The 14,788-nt window shown below is 38.4% G+C and overlaps 1 protein-coding gene across 6 annotated transcripts in view; it reads right to left on the bottom strand.

Moving 5' to 3' along the window:
* Positions 1–14,788, bottom strand: part of MDH1B (malate dehydrogenase 1B) — a 44,095-nt gene that overhangs the window by 27,751 nt on the left and 1,556 nt on the right. For 4 of the 6 annotated variants that reach the window (XM_074191528.1, XM_074191524.1, XM_074191526.1 and 1 more), the window contains exons 2-5: positions 12,070–12,182; positions 3,135–3,269; positions 1,948–2,090; positions 540–1,039 (exon numbers count right to left, since the gene is read on the bottom strand). In XM_074191528.1, coding sequence (XP_074047629.1) covers positions 540–1,039; positions 1,948–2,090; positions 3,135–3,269; positions 12,070–12,182 — 891 coding nt within the window. Of the gene's footprint in view, positions 1–539; positions 1,040–1,947; positions 2,091–3,134; positions 3,270–9,153; positions 10,272–12,069; positions 12,183–14,788 lie in introns of all 6 variants that reach the window. The other 2 variants (XM_074191527.1, XM_074191529.1) reach the window with 2 other exon arrangements.

The following is a 14,788-nucleotide window of genomic DNA, read 5'->3' as shown; positions in this document are numbered from 1 at the left end:
GATAAAAGGCATACCCTGCCCCAGGAAACTTATATAATTTCCAGTGATTTGGTCAAGGGCAAGCATATAGTCTACATTCCTTTATCTTTTCTCATGATAAATAAATTAACCATAAACATTCATTAAACATTTACCACCAAGGGTTTGTCAACTAATCAGATTATACACAAGAATCATAGAATTAGAAATTCTAGAGTGGACAGCAACTTTAGGACTAATGACTGGGACTTCTCCAGCATGCCATTTCTGTTTCCTCATCTGTAAAAGGAATGGCTTGGCCTAGATGGTCATTTTGGTCTCTCAATCATCATCCTGGAAAAATCTACATCAGTTCTCTCATGTGACAGCTGAGGCTCAGCCAGGTTAAGTATGATCTGAGGTCCCTCTGTTGGGGCCACAACCAGGATTGTGCCCCAGGTTTGCTGATCCCTGTTCATTGCATTTTCTCCAATAGCCAGTCTCTCACTTGACCTCAGAGGGCAGAGTTTTAGCTGTTTTGAGAACAAAAACACCATCTATTAAAAATACAAATGACTCACCATTGGCTGGTGTTTTCAATTTTCTGGCCAACATGGCTTTTGCTTCATTTTCAATCATCATGGCCACAGCAATGACGTTCCGTGGGTAAATAGATGGTGCAAATGTAATAAGCAAACTGGAGGTGAGATTTAGAAATGTCTTTCCTGCCACAATAACTTTCACAGATCGATGAGCATTTTTCTCAATCAGAGATCCATATAATTGACACAGAGAATATCTAGCTTTGATTCTATTTTCTAGAGATTCAGACTCAGCTTCAACATCATCAGCAAGTATAATGATAACCTCAGCCTCAAGAAATGCCTCTTCTTTTACTGTGCACATGGAGATATTCCACAGAAGAGGTGCTGCCAAGTCTTGGCCCTCCATCACAATGCTATCTAGATCATCTTCTTCAAAGTTGTTGTTTAAGAGATGGATGCTTATTTCTTCCTTCATCCCAAATACTTCTCCATTTACCAGTAATGGAATCAGATTGTAGCATGTACGACAAGATGCACTAATGAAAATGTGACAACTTCATTATAAATTATAAAAAGATGTTTCCCCTTAAACCTTTACTCTTACCAAACAATTATTTCTATTCAGTAGACCACATATATTTAACATGTGTTTTACATCCTTCACATTTGTGTTAACATTTTAATTTGTGGTTAATTTTAATTCCCATTCTGTTCTATAAATACAATAAGACTGTACATATTTTTATTAACTGGTTAATTAACAGGTTAACTGATTTGCCCAAGGTCACACAGCTAGGTAATTCTAAATAAAGTGTCTGAGGTCACATCTGAACTCAGGTCCTCCAGACTCCAGGACCAGTACTCTATCCACTGCACCACCTAGCCGACCCAGCTGTCTCTTTTCAAATAACTGAAATAAAAATTTATGTTTCTAGGGAGCTGTTTCTAATAAACTACCATTTGCTTTGGTTGTCCTTTTAAATTTTCTCATGTGAAAATAAAAATGATCAAGTCTCTAAACTATTGTTTATGAAAAGTTTTGGAGAAGTTTTGGGAAAAAATACTAAGAAATATGTTTTAAACCAATCAAAATTTAGTCAGGATTTAAATTTATAAGTACATTATAGAACTAGGATTTTAAGTCAAGTCATAGAAAAAAGTAAAACATTTTAAAATTTGCCATAATATAGACATGGGTAACAGGGAGCTATTTTTTTTGGAAAGTCTACTCAACAAACAAAATGCTTTGTGAGAATGTTAATTTTGTATTCAGAAATAAAGAAATGTTGAACTCTTCTAAATGGTGCTAAATTGGCAGTAAATTTTCATTTACGTGCATTTTAAATAAATCACTGAAATAAATTTCAAAAGTAATATTTGCCTAATCTGTTGTGAAATTATTCATTTATCATGATAAAGAATTACATTGACTTTACTATCTTACCCAGTGATCCAGATCTTTAGTGGATTGATCTCCTTTTTAAGGTCTTCTTGCTCCTGCTCAATTTCTATATGGGTCTTCAAGTTCTCGCCACTAATAAGCATCATCTCCTCAGTGATCATCTTTGAGGACATGTTATAGTAAAGCTGGACAGAGAGAAGGCCCAAATTAGCAAAGGAGCACATACAAAGACTCATTCTATTTCATACAAATTGAAGGAAATGGGGGTCCTTTTCCACAGTATACTCTGCTGCCATAACATCTAGGGAATGTGGCGAGCCTGCTTTTGGAAATTCATGATCATGAATATTAGGGGAGATATACCCCCCAGTTCAGAGCATGTGCAGGTGTTTTAACTTTCTCATCTGCTTACTTTGTGGTGAAGAAAAGCCTTGATCTGATACTGAACTGGAACTAAGTATGCACATAAAAGTCACACACAGGTTAAATCATGAAATTTTAAACAATCAAATCATCTTTTCCTTGGCTATAAGTGAAGAAGAAATGCCATAAGTCTGCAGGAGGGGAGAGATGGAGCACTAGCAGTCTACTAACCTTTTAAAGGCTAACATATGCCCATGAATTCTTGGTGCCTCTGCTTCTTGTCCTGTTTGTGTTTCTAACTTCTGCTCTCAGGTGTAGAAGACCAAAGAGACTAGGTTACCTCATGAATTTCATAAAATCAGAAATTCTACTATAGGTTCAGGAGTTATATAAAGTCCATACAAGAGTTTGCTGTTAATATGAGGAGCCAGTCAGTCATAAGAAGCAACTTTGTGATCCAGTTCACCACTTTTAGATTGGCCCAATAAAAATGCTGTGACCTCAGCAAGGGAGCAACTCCTCCTAAGGCTCTGCCCCACCTAAAACTAAGAGATCCCCTCAAACCTCTGAAGGAGAAGAAAGTAATAGCTTTGCTTTGGGAATCCAACGTGTCAGTGGAGTTGGGATAGATAAATCAATACCCACACACATACAGAGAAAGAGAGAGAGAGAGAGAGAGAGAGAGAGAGAGAGACAGAGACAGAGACAGAGAGACAGAGAGACAGAGAGAGAGAGAGAGAGACACTACATGAAAAAGTAAAAGACAAAAACTTTTTAAGACTGACTGCATTTACAAAACAAAAATAAGTATGAGGCAGAGAAGATAAAATTTCAAAGAGATGTTAACTACTGAACAACCTTATTACCTCAGCATGCTCCAAGAAATCATTAAATCCTCCCAGAAGAAGACTCTTTCCCCCACGGTCTAATAATTCTCTCCAAATTATTGGAGAACGTTTGTGTTTCCAATTATTCTTCTCACATAGATCTTGCAGCCATTTCTATTAAAAACATGCCGAAGAAAGTTTAATGTGATAAAATTTACTTGAAATTTAGCCTCTATAAGTTTAACTTAAATAAGTTTCAACTTAAATAAGATGTCTTAGTGTTCTTTGGAAAAGTTTGCCTTACAATAAAAATGTGCATGCCCTTTGATCCAGCAATATCACTACTGGGCCTAAATCCTGAAGAGATCATGCAAAATGATAAAAGTCACTTGTACAAAAAATATTCATAGCAGCTCTCTTTGTGGTGACAAAGAACTGGAAACTGAGTTAAGTGTCCATTAATTGGGGAATGGCTGAACAAATTGTGGTATATGTACGTTATGGAACATTATTGTTCTATTAGAAACCAGGACGGATGGTAATTCAGAGAAGCCTGGAAAGATTTGCATGAACTGATGCTGAGCAAGATGAGCAGAACCAGAAAAACATTGTATACCACAACAGTAACATGGGGGTTAATGAATTTGCTCATTCCATCAATGCAATAATCAGGGACAATTTAGAGCACCTGTGACAGAGAATACCATCTGTACCCTGATAAAGAATTGTGGAGTTTAAACAAAGAGCCTATCCAATTACAGTAGCTTCAGAGATGCCCATGGGGCCAGACCCAGAACCAAAAGGGTTACAGGAGCGATATCAGAGGGAACTACAGAACGAAAGGATCTAGGTCAAACTATTCTAACAGTTGCCGAGCAGGGAAAGGAAGAGGATTCATTAATAATCACCCCCTATAGAAGTGGTCCCAGCTACATTTCCCCGACTAGTAGTGGGTGCTACAGGATATTCTCCTGTACTTGTCCACACCCAACTACTGCCATCTGGTGACACTACTGTGTACCTTACCAACCCACACTGCTACCCAGTAACCCTTCCCCCTGGCATGGCTATTGGCCGAGGAATATCTTTGCCATGGATTGAGAGTGAGAGTGTCCCACAAGTAAATTGGTGCACTGAAGTCAGATTACAACGGCCCATTATACAGATAGATATAGAAGGCAAATTAGTGTCAGGAATGATTGACACTGGAGCTGATGTGTCCGTTATTGATTCAGTACAGTGGGACCCTTCTTGGCCGCTTATGTCATCTACCACCCCTATTTTGGGGGTGGGAGGCCATCAAGGGGCTAGAAAAGCAGAGCATCATTTGAGATGGAGTTATGAAGGACAAAGTGGTTTTATTTGTCCCTTAAAGATTACGGGACTAGGCTCTGCCCTGTGGGGTAGAGATTTGTTACATCAGTTACAATTATATCTTACCACCCCTGAACATTTGGCAACAAACTCCTAGGGGCTACTGCCCAAAGATTACTTGGAGGAGTGATAACCCTGTGTGGGTGGAACAGTGACCCCTTTATATGGAGAAGCTCACTGCATTAAAAGATATAGTTAAGGAATTATTGTTACAACACAGAATCGAGCCTACCACTAGCCCTTATAATTCTCCAGTATTTTTAATAAAAAAGAAAGCTGGCACTTGGAGAATGCTTATTGACTTATGGGCGGTGAATAAAAGAATGGTCCCTATGGGCCCACTACAGACAGGTCTTCCTTCTCCTGCCTTTATACCTAGAGAATTTGTTATAAAGATAATAGATATTAAGGATTGTTTTTATAGCATTCCCCGTCACCCTGAGGATAGGGATAAATTTGCATTCTCGGTACCATCAAAAAAATTTTCAAAGCCCGTCAATCAGGTATCAGTTTACTGTATTATCTCAGGGAATGGCCAATAGTCCAACTATGTGCCAAGCATATGTTGCAGTTATTGGATGATATTCTCATGGCTACTAAGCAATCCTCGGAGCTAGAAGAATTAACAAAAGAAATGCTCCTTGCCTTGAGTAAATATGGGCTTCAAGTGGCTCCTCATAAGATACAAGATACTAGCCCTTATCAATACCTTGGTCACACCCTTAGTGAAGGGAGGGCATCTAGAATACCACCAAAGGTGAATTTAGAGAAATGTAGGACCCTTAATGATTTCCAGAAACTTATTGGTTCCATACAATGGATACGTTCTAAGTTCCTATTCCTGATGATTTGATGTATCCTCTTTATGATATCCTGAAAGGAGATTCCACATTGACCTCCCCCAGGTATTGGACCTCACAAGCAAAAGAGGCCATGACACAGATCCTGTCCAGGTGTCATGGGTCTATAGTTCAATTTGATCCTGAGAAACCTATATTTGCTACCTTTTTAAATCAAAGGTCACATATTGGTTGTCTCTATCAAAAGCAAGGTGTCATAGAATGGCAATATTTCCAGAGAAGTCAAAGAAGCATCCCTTGTAAATTTACGATGCTGGCGCCCAACGTGGGGCAAAGGGAATTTCCACCTGGCCTCCCTTAATAGGGAGAAGAGCTGGACAGCCTCAGATTAATTTGAGATTAATCTGGGACGAAGTTACGGGGCAGGGGATGGGTTTTCCCCTGATTAGACCCGAAGAAAAGGCAGTTCTAGCTTGTCAGTTATATAAATTAGGTAAGCGGCATCAATTTAAGCCACACATTAAGCAGTACTGCGAATTTGTAGATAAGGTGTGGGGGGTCTCCCCTTGGTTAGGACATTCAGGGATTACCAAAGAGAACTGGGAGACAGTTGGGCGACAGTTGGCTTCTTTTGATGAGTCATGCCCTGGAATCCTAACTGACCAGGACTTCTCCTTTTATTCTCTCATAAATACAATGCTACAGGGGGCTTCTCCTCCCTGTGGGAGAGAAACTATTGGCACACAAGTGGGAGAATCATCAGGAGAATCTTCTGAGGAGGAGGATTATTACAATCCTTATAATTCTTATAAGTTTCTCTAAGTTCTGCCCAAGGATAAATCGGAGGAGGAGGTCCTCCTCTGATTTATCCTTGGGCAGAACTTAGAGAAACTTTAAGAAACATAATAGAACGTTTCCATTGTATGGAACCATAAGTTTCTGGAAATCATTAAGGGTCCTACATTTCTCTAAATTCACTTTGGGGGGTATTCTAGATGCCCTCCCTTCACTAAGGGTGTGACCAAGGTATTGATAAGGGCTAGTATCTTGTATCTTATGAGGAGCCACTTGAAGAAAAAGGAGGAAGTAGCCATTTGGAGGATGAAGTAAGAGCAAGGAAGAGTAGGGAGGAAGTTAGAATCAGGGTTGTGGTGCAGCAGAAATTAAGACCCAGGGCTGTGGCGCAGCAAACATTGAGAAAGGAGGGAGTGTTTAGGCCACACCCACAGGCAGAGACAGATGAGGAAGAAGTCTCCACCTCTCTGTCTGCCAGGACTCTGAAACACCGAGCCAGTTCCACTTTTGGCTCTTCTAGGGGCCCTGCTCCAGAAAGTCTCATAGCACGCAGTCTTAAAGCGGCTGCTGAAGAAGGGGAAATTGTAGATTGGGAAGATTGGGGTATTACTCCAACTCTTTGTCCTGTTTTTGATGATGGCCAGGGTGGCAATCGCTGTCATGAGCCAGTTCCTTTTAAAGTAGTGAAAGAACTCAAGGAAGCTGTTGCCAAGTACGGCCCCTCTTCGCCATATGTGAAACATTTATTAACTAATGCCACTACTGCATGGCCCTGGATCCCTTATGATTGGCAAGAGGTTGCTGGTGCAGTGCTCACCCCAGGACAAGCAGTCACCTTTACTGCCTTTGTAAAGAGAGAAGCAGAACAGTATATAGAGGAGAGAGGTATCACCAACCCTGATGAGGCTTATGAGATGATTACAGGGACAGGAAGATGGAAAAGACCTAGAGACCAAATACATTTACAGCCTATGGTATTTGCAGCTATTCAACTTTGCCATGTCAGAGCCTTTGGGAAGCTAGAAGCCCAAGGGGCAGAAAGGGAGAAACTTATTGGTCTTAAACAATGAGCCAATGAAACCCCTACAGATTTTATCAGCAGGGTACAAGAAACAGTCGTACGTGTTTTAGGACACGCAACTGGTTCCAAACTGCTTATTCTGCAGTTGGTGAAAGAAGGTCTTTGCCCTAAATATCAACAGCTCTTGGCTGGTTTGGGTGCTAATCCCTCAGTAAGTGATATAATCGAGCGCCTCTTAGAGGCCCCCCCTAAAAGTAGAGAACACCAAGCCATGGTGATAGCTATAGCTCAGGGGATTAGTGAAGGCCTTAAACAATGAAAGGGTGTTTGTTTTAATTGTGGAAAAGAAGGGCATTTTAAGGCACAGTGTCGTGCAGGTCAAAAGAGGAGCAGTAAACAGCCCACCTGCTATTCCTGTGGAAAAGTCGGACATATGGCAAGGTTCTGTAGATCTAAGAAAACATTGGTTCCAGGAAATGGGAGGAGGGGCCCTCCCCATGGGGGTCCCGACACCAGAGCCATTTTTCGCTACAATGTAAGCAATAAAGACCTGCTTGTTAGACTGCAACCGGGTGCTCTGTCCAGTTATTGCCCTCCTTCCCCAAAGGAGGGTCTGTGCGTCCGAAGACCAGGGAAAGGTATGTATCCAGGCGAAGGCTTGGGATAGGTCCCTGAGCAAAAGTCTATTACCTTCAATTTTTTTTAAAAGTGTCATATGTACTACATAATTTTGTTATCTCTAATATTTTATTTTCTCCTCAAGGACATGATTTCTCTCCCAACACATCCCATTTCAATCAATGTATAGCATGGGAACAATGCAAATATTATCATACTGCCTTCTGTGGAGGGATGTGGGAAGGGAAGGGAGGGTGGAGGAAAAATTGTAAAATTCAAAACCTTGCAGAAAATGATAGTTAGAAACTACTATTGTTGAATAATTGGAAAACAAATAAAATATTAAAAAAAATATTATTTCAATATAAAAAAAGAAAAGTTTGCCTTAAATTTTAAAATAGCACTGAATTATAAATAAGCAAATTAGGTTAAAAAAAGTAAAATATACTTTATGTTTATCTTTAATTTTTTAAATATATTTTTTCAGTTCCAAATTCTCTCCCTCCTTCACCCATTGAGAAGGTAAGATGTATGCTATTCATTATACATATGAAGTCATACAAATCATAGTTCCATATTAGCCACAAAAAAGCAAGAAAAAGAAAGTGAATTTGGCCCTTATTTATCAGATTAGTCAGACTTAGTTCAAGTTGGTTAGTAGAACTGAAATATCAGGGGATACTTTAAACCATGTTTTAAAAAAAAACAAGACAGGCAGTTAGGTGGCAGGGTGGACAGAGCACTGGTCCTGAAGTCAGGAGGTCCAACATGAAATACTTAATAATTACCTAGCTGTATAACCTTGGGCAAGTCACTTAATCCCATTGCTTTAAATTAATAAAATTAAAAAATAAAAAAACAAGAATATAGAATTTCATTTTCTATCTTAAATGTTATTTTTAAAAAGAAATCATTTAGAATCATCTCCAGTCATTCTGATCTACATCTTGTCACTGGGCATAGATGGCTCCAGAGAAGAAAGTGAGGTTGGTGACTTTACACAGTCCTCCCTCACTTAAATCCAATTCATTTGCATGCCATGGTATCATCCATCTCCCTGATGTCATGGTCCTCTTCAAGAATGAAGGATAAATAACAGTAAAAATAAAAAGAAATTTAACTTTTTAAAAACTAAGAACTAATTTCATGACTATTTGCCCCTTGTTCTTACTCAGATTTTGAAGAAAAGCTGCTTGTGTCATTTTAGTGAGGATATTGTGGTTAATCAGCCTCATTAAGTCAAGAGTAATGTATTTATTAAAAATAAATTAAAATAAAATAAGTTTAAAATGGACCTTGTCTGTAAAAGTCAACTGAAAGTTTGAAGAGCAGTTCAATTTTCATTTGGAATAAGTTCATTTAGTGTCTTTAGGGTACATGAAGTAAGACTGCTCTAAAGAGTTGTACCTGATGATTCAGTCCCATTGATATTGGAATAAAAAATTCCTACCCAATGTTTCCATGATCTTCCACATGCCTTCACAACCACCAGTACCGAAGGCTTCATTCACTTCAACAAACATCGTATATATAACTTCTGTTCTGTTCCTGGCATTTCTTTTGGAGTTCTTAGACCACAAATAATATGTGAACTGTTCTGCAGCACTTTCTTAAGTCACACTGATTCTCATGCACAGGTGACCATCTTCCTCAAAATTAATCAACCGATTAAGGAAGATTCTGGAAAGGATCTTGCTAGCAATGAGTAGGAGAGATATCCCTTTGTGCTGTCATAGGACAACCTGTTTCCTTTTCCTCTGTTGAGATGAATATTGGAAGTATTTCTCAAACTGCTGGGGAATAACTTCCTCTTGCTTTATGACCTGGAAGACTTCATTCAGCTTCTGTATAAGCAACAGACCCATTGCCTTGAAGATCTCTGGTGAGATAGGACCAGTTTCAGTTGCTTTGCCACTCATTGAAGAGGAGAGCCTGATGGCATTCCCCACCTCTTCTTCACTTGGAGGTTCGGCTAGAATACAATCTGAGACATACAGTCAGTGGCTTTGGCATTGATTTATAATGGTCTATTCAGAACACTAAGGAAATGTTCACCCCATCTCTCCAGGATCATGTCCTTATCCCTGATCAGTGTGATTCCAGGGTAAACCCTCTAGAGTTGTTTTGCATTTAGCAAGTTCTAAATTTCCCCATCAGTTTGTCACACAAAACATTATGTTTTTAGGTGTCCTGGATCAGATGAGTACACCAAGTCTCTGAAAGCTGTTCACTTTTCTTCTGTTCCACTGTTGCCAACTATGTGCTGAATCAACTTTCTCTCCAGGTCAATGAACTGTTCATGCACAAATGTTATAGCCTGGTGATGTTAAGTCTCCTGACATGTCTTGTCTTGGAAATACCACTTTTGCTGAATGTGGACATTTAGCTTGGAGAGATGGCAAAAATTGGGCTGCCTGGAGATCACCAGCATGAAACCCAGTTTCATGAGGGTATGCTCACACAGATTCTGGATGAAGGACAATGCTTTCCCAGTCACCAGTAGAGTGAAGCAGGGTTTTGTGCTTGCTCCCAGGCTCTTCAGCATGATATTTTCTATGATGTCCTTCACTGAGGATGAAAATGGCATCAAGATTAGCTTCTGCATTAACAGTAAACATTTTAACTTGGAAAGGCTACAAGCCAAGACCAAAGTGAAGGGGAAGTTGGTGAATGATTTTTCATCTGTAGATAATTGTGTACTCCCCTAAGTGCACTTGGCCTCTAAGGCCAAGATGCAAAAGAGTATGGATTGATTCTCTACCATTTGCATTAACGTTGGCCTATAAGTTCTCTATCAGACAGCACCACATAATCCATATGTGGAATCATCAGTAAACAAATGAAAAAATTTTGAATTCTGTACATAAGTTCTTTTATCCTGGCAGTATACTTTCCAGGAATGAACCAAATGAAAATGAAGTTGTTGAATGAAATGAAAATGAAAATGAAGCTTTGACATATTGTCAAAGCTAACTCAGTGTTTGGGAGTCTCTGAATGAATGTGAGATGAGAGATATTAGACTGTCTATCAAACTGAGGATCTACAGAACTACTGTGCTGACCTCATTGATGTATGCCTGTGAAACCAGGACAGCATACTGGGAGGATTTCAGGAAATTAAATCACTTCCATTTGAATTACCTTAGGAAGATCTTGAAGATCATTTAAGAGAAGGTCCTGGACACTGAGATACTTTCTCAGGATGAACTGTCAAGCATTCAGAATCTACTGCAGAGAGCTCAACTCTGAAGGCCTAGCCACATTGTTCTAATACCAAATGCATGCTTACCACCAAAGACTATTTACAGAGGTATAACTATTCACATGGTGATCAGAAGAAGTGGTATAAGGACCTTCAGGCTATCTTTGGAAAAAATACTGTCTGTGAGACATGGGAAATGGCAGCATAAGACCATCCAGCATGGTAGATTTGCATCAAAGAAAGTGCTGTTCTCCATGAGCAAAATAGAATTATATCAGTAGAAAGGAAGCGTGAGTAGTGCAAATTCAGAGCCACTTCCACTCCTGATGTTGTGAAGGACCACTTGTGCCCAATCCATGATAGTGTCTTCTGAAATCATATTGGAGTGACTGACCACGGCAGAACATACTATGTATTCTGATTCCAACATTGTGGTGTCATTGGTCTTCTTTGAAAACAAAGGATGGGGCAGCTAGGTGGTGCAGTGGATAGAGCACCATCCCTGGAGTCAGGAGTACCTGAGTTCAAATCCAGCCTCAGACACTTAATAATTACCTAGCTGTGTGGCCTTGGGCAAGCCACTTAAGCCCATTGCTTTGCAAAAACCTAAAAGGATGAGGGGGCAGCTAGGTGGTGAAGTGGATAGAGCACTGGCCCTGGAGTCAGGAGGACCTGAGTTCAAATGTGACCTAGCTGTGTGATTTTGGGCAAGTCACTTAAAAAAAAACAAAACACAAATTGAGTTCTATTTTCAGGCAGATAATGGTTTAAAGAGGTCTCAAACATGTCCAAAGAAGATAGCAGTTTCACAGATAATTGGCTTTCTCAAAAGACATTCAAAATAAAATCTGAAGACTTTTTAAGGAAGATAGATATCAAGCACTAGTAAAAATAAGAGATACTGAAGTTCAAGGGAAAATTAAATTTTCTATCCTTGCCAAATAGAAACCATATTTATTTCTATGCAGCATATTAAAACATTTAAGTTGGGATATAAAAGTTGATCTGAAGAGAATTGCACAAAAGATAACCACTTGTCTGTATTACATGAATAAGCTAAACTTTGTTACAGATAACTGATTAGAACAACTCATTTAGCAATTATAATCTAATTTGGATATAATGAACATTTAGTGAATCTAACAGTCTGTAATAGTTACTTACCTCCCAAACATCGGGGTGTTGAGTAATTTTGTGTACCTGGAAATCAGGTAGATTTTTCTGCAGATAATCTGCCAAAAGTTCTGCCTTAGCAAAGTATGGACAATTTGCACTACCTAAGAGATCAAATTAATAGAGGAGAGTTTACCTACTGCTGTATGATGCTATTATACATTGATAATCCCACAAATTGGATATCCCAATTTTGTACTTATCATACTTATAAATCAGGTGGAATTGAGTTGAATTTAACTATTTATTAAGCACCTACTGTATGTAAAACAATGTGATAGGTTATAAGGATATTTAAAAAAAGAAAATATGCTTGGGTTCAAATTGCTTCCTTTTTTTTTTTGAGAGGCAGGAAGAAAGGAACAAATAGAAAAATAAACATAAGTGTAATATCAGAGCATTTAAAATTAGGACAATCAGGAGAGATTTCATGGAGAGCACCAGAGTTGAACCTTGAAAGACCCTCTGGGCAGAGGAATAAATAGTCTCTATGCATGGAAGGGAGGCAAGGGTGGTTCTTTTGAATAGAGATGAATCAGTGATGAAGAAATAAAGAATACATTACAGAGACAAGACAACTTTCTTGAATTTCTCCCAAATGACATTCCATCTTTAAGGAATTGAATAGCTCTTGTCAGGAAATCTTTTCAAGTCAAACCATTAAACATTTTTTAGTGCTTATGGTGTGATTTAGCACAGACACTATGCTAAATTAAAAATACAAAAACAGGAAAGCAGACAATCCTTGACCTGAAAGAGCTTATACTCTAATGGGGAAAGATGTGTGAAAAAAGCATTTAAAAAAAATGAATTCATGGACTCAAGTCACAAGCTTTCTTTTTATTTGATGTAGACACCTCTTGCTTTCAACTATGATGTTTGGAAGGAGAAAAGTTTGGGGATGGAAATTTTAAAAAAACTGGAGATGATCTAGAACATCAGAAAGCTCAATTAAACTTGATTTTAGAGAAAAAAGGAGAAAATTAAGTTTTTGTTCCCTTTTGGATCAAGTACTCATTTTGAGCTTCACAACTTTATATGACCTCTATGTGCCAGTCCTCCATGTGCAGACAACTTTTGAAGCAAAAGGTAGCAAATATTTCGTTAAAGTTGAAGGAGACATAAACAATTGAATTGTAGAAAACATGCTTCTGTTTTTGAGGAAGTTTTTGTTTATTTCCTGGTGCCACTACTACTACTACTACTACTACTACTACTACTACTACTACTACTACTACTACTACTACTACTACTACTACTATTCAATTTTATCCAGGTAGGTTTACTTTTTCATCTGCAACACCCAACCTGATTAATGTAGAAATATAAGAGGACAACAGAAAATATTTATAGTTAGTGGCTAGGGGAAAGGAAATAAGGTATAGGTGTAACAGCAGGAAGAAAGTGAAGATGTCTGTGATACCATTCTTGTCCAGATTCTGCTGGGTATTTTTCTCTATCTAAGTAGGTGTGTGGATATCATATATATGCTTTGTACAGATATGTATACATGTAAACATGTTTTATATGCATATGTATTCAACAGATAAAACATATTTTGCACCTATCATGTAATAATTAGGTACAGTAGGGGATATAAAAGAAAAACAAGACACAGAGTCTGTTCTTAAGGAGTTTATAATGTAGTTGGGAATATAAAACATGTCTGAAACTAGAGGATATAGAGTAACAAATTGTGTGATAATAATGTATGTAATAAGTTTTTAAAAAGAAGGATCGAGAAGGGAAAGATTGTGAAGTTGTTGAAGCAGTGAAATGAATCTTTCTGGGGGGAAAAATGAGATTTTAACTGGGGCTTGAAGAATGATGAATTTCAGAAAAGCAGACCAAAGCAAAAACAGGGGCAGCTAGGTGATGAGGAGGATAGAGCACTACCCATGGAGTCAGGAAGAGTCTCATTATCCTGAGTTCAAATCCGGCCTCAGACACTTATGAATTGTGTAACTGTGGCCAAGTCACTGTTTGCCTCTGTAAAATGAGCTGTAGCAGGAAGTGGCAATCTATTTCAATATCTTTGCCAAGAGAATCTTAAAAGGGGTCAAAGATAGTTGGACACGACTGAAATGATTGAACAGTAGCAGCACAGCATAAGCAACAACATGGGTATCACATGGATGGAAGATGCTGAGCAAGTCTATTGCCTGAAATGGAGTTAACAATCAAATTGTATAAGGAGTGTAAGATCAAATTAGCATCCAAGGAATTTGTCTTGAGAAAGCAGGCAAGAGAGTCATTGCCATGGTAGGTTCTTGAGTCTGGAATAGTAGTTTTTAAGAAAGAATACTCTAGAGGAGGTATTTGAGACAGACTAGAAAGAGAAAATGAAGCCAGGAAGAGCAGTTATAGTAGACAGTAGATAGAGAAGGGATGGATTTTTTAAAAAAATTTCTTTGAAATTAAAAACTGGATTTTGTGAAAATTAAATATGAGGATGATGAAGAAAAGGTTGAAAACTATTCCCAGGATTTCAGCCTGGGAAACTAGGGGAAGGGGTTGCTACACATGGAATAATTTAGAAAGGTAAATGAATTAGGGGGCAAAGATTACAAATACTACTTTGGATATAGATTTCTGGTTATCAATTAGATGACTTGACTTCTAAAAATAAAGGATTGGAGCAAAGAGGTTTGAAAATGAGATATAGATTTGGGGGCAGTATTGAAAGCTTAGGAATGATTTAAAGATTCAT

This window comes from Macrotis lagotis, chromosome 6 (genome assembly GCF_037893015.1).
Source record: "Macrotis lagotis isolate mMagLag1 chromosome 6, bilby.v1.9.chrom.fasta, whole genome shotgun sequence".
Lineage (NCBI taxonomy): Eukaryota > Metazoa > Chordata > Mammalia > Peramelemorphia > Peramelidae > Macrotis > Macrotis lagotis.
This window is presented reverse-complemented; position numbering and strand designations above follow the sequence as displayed.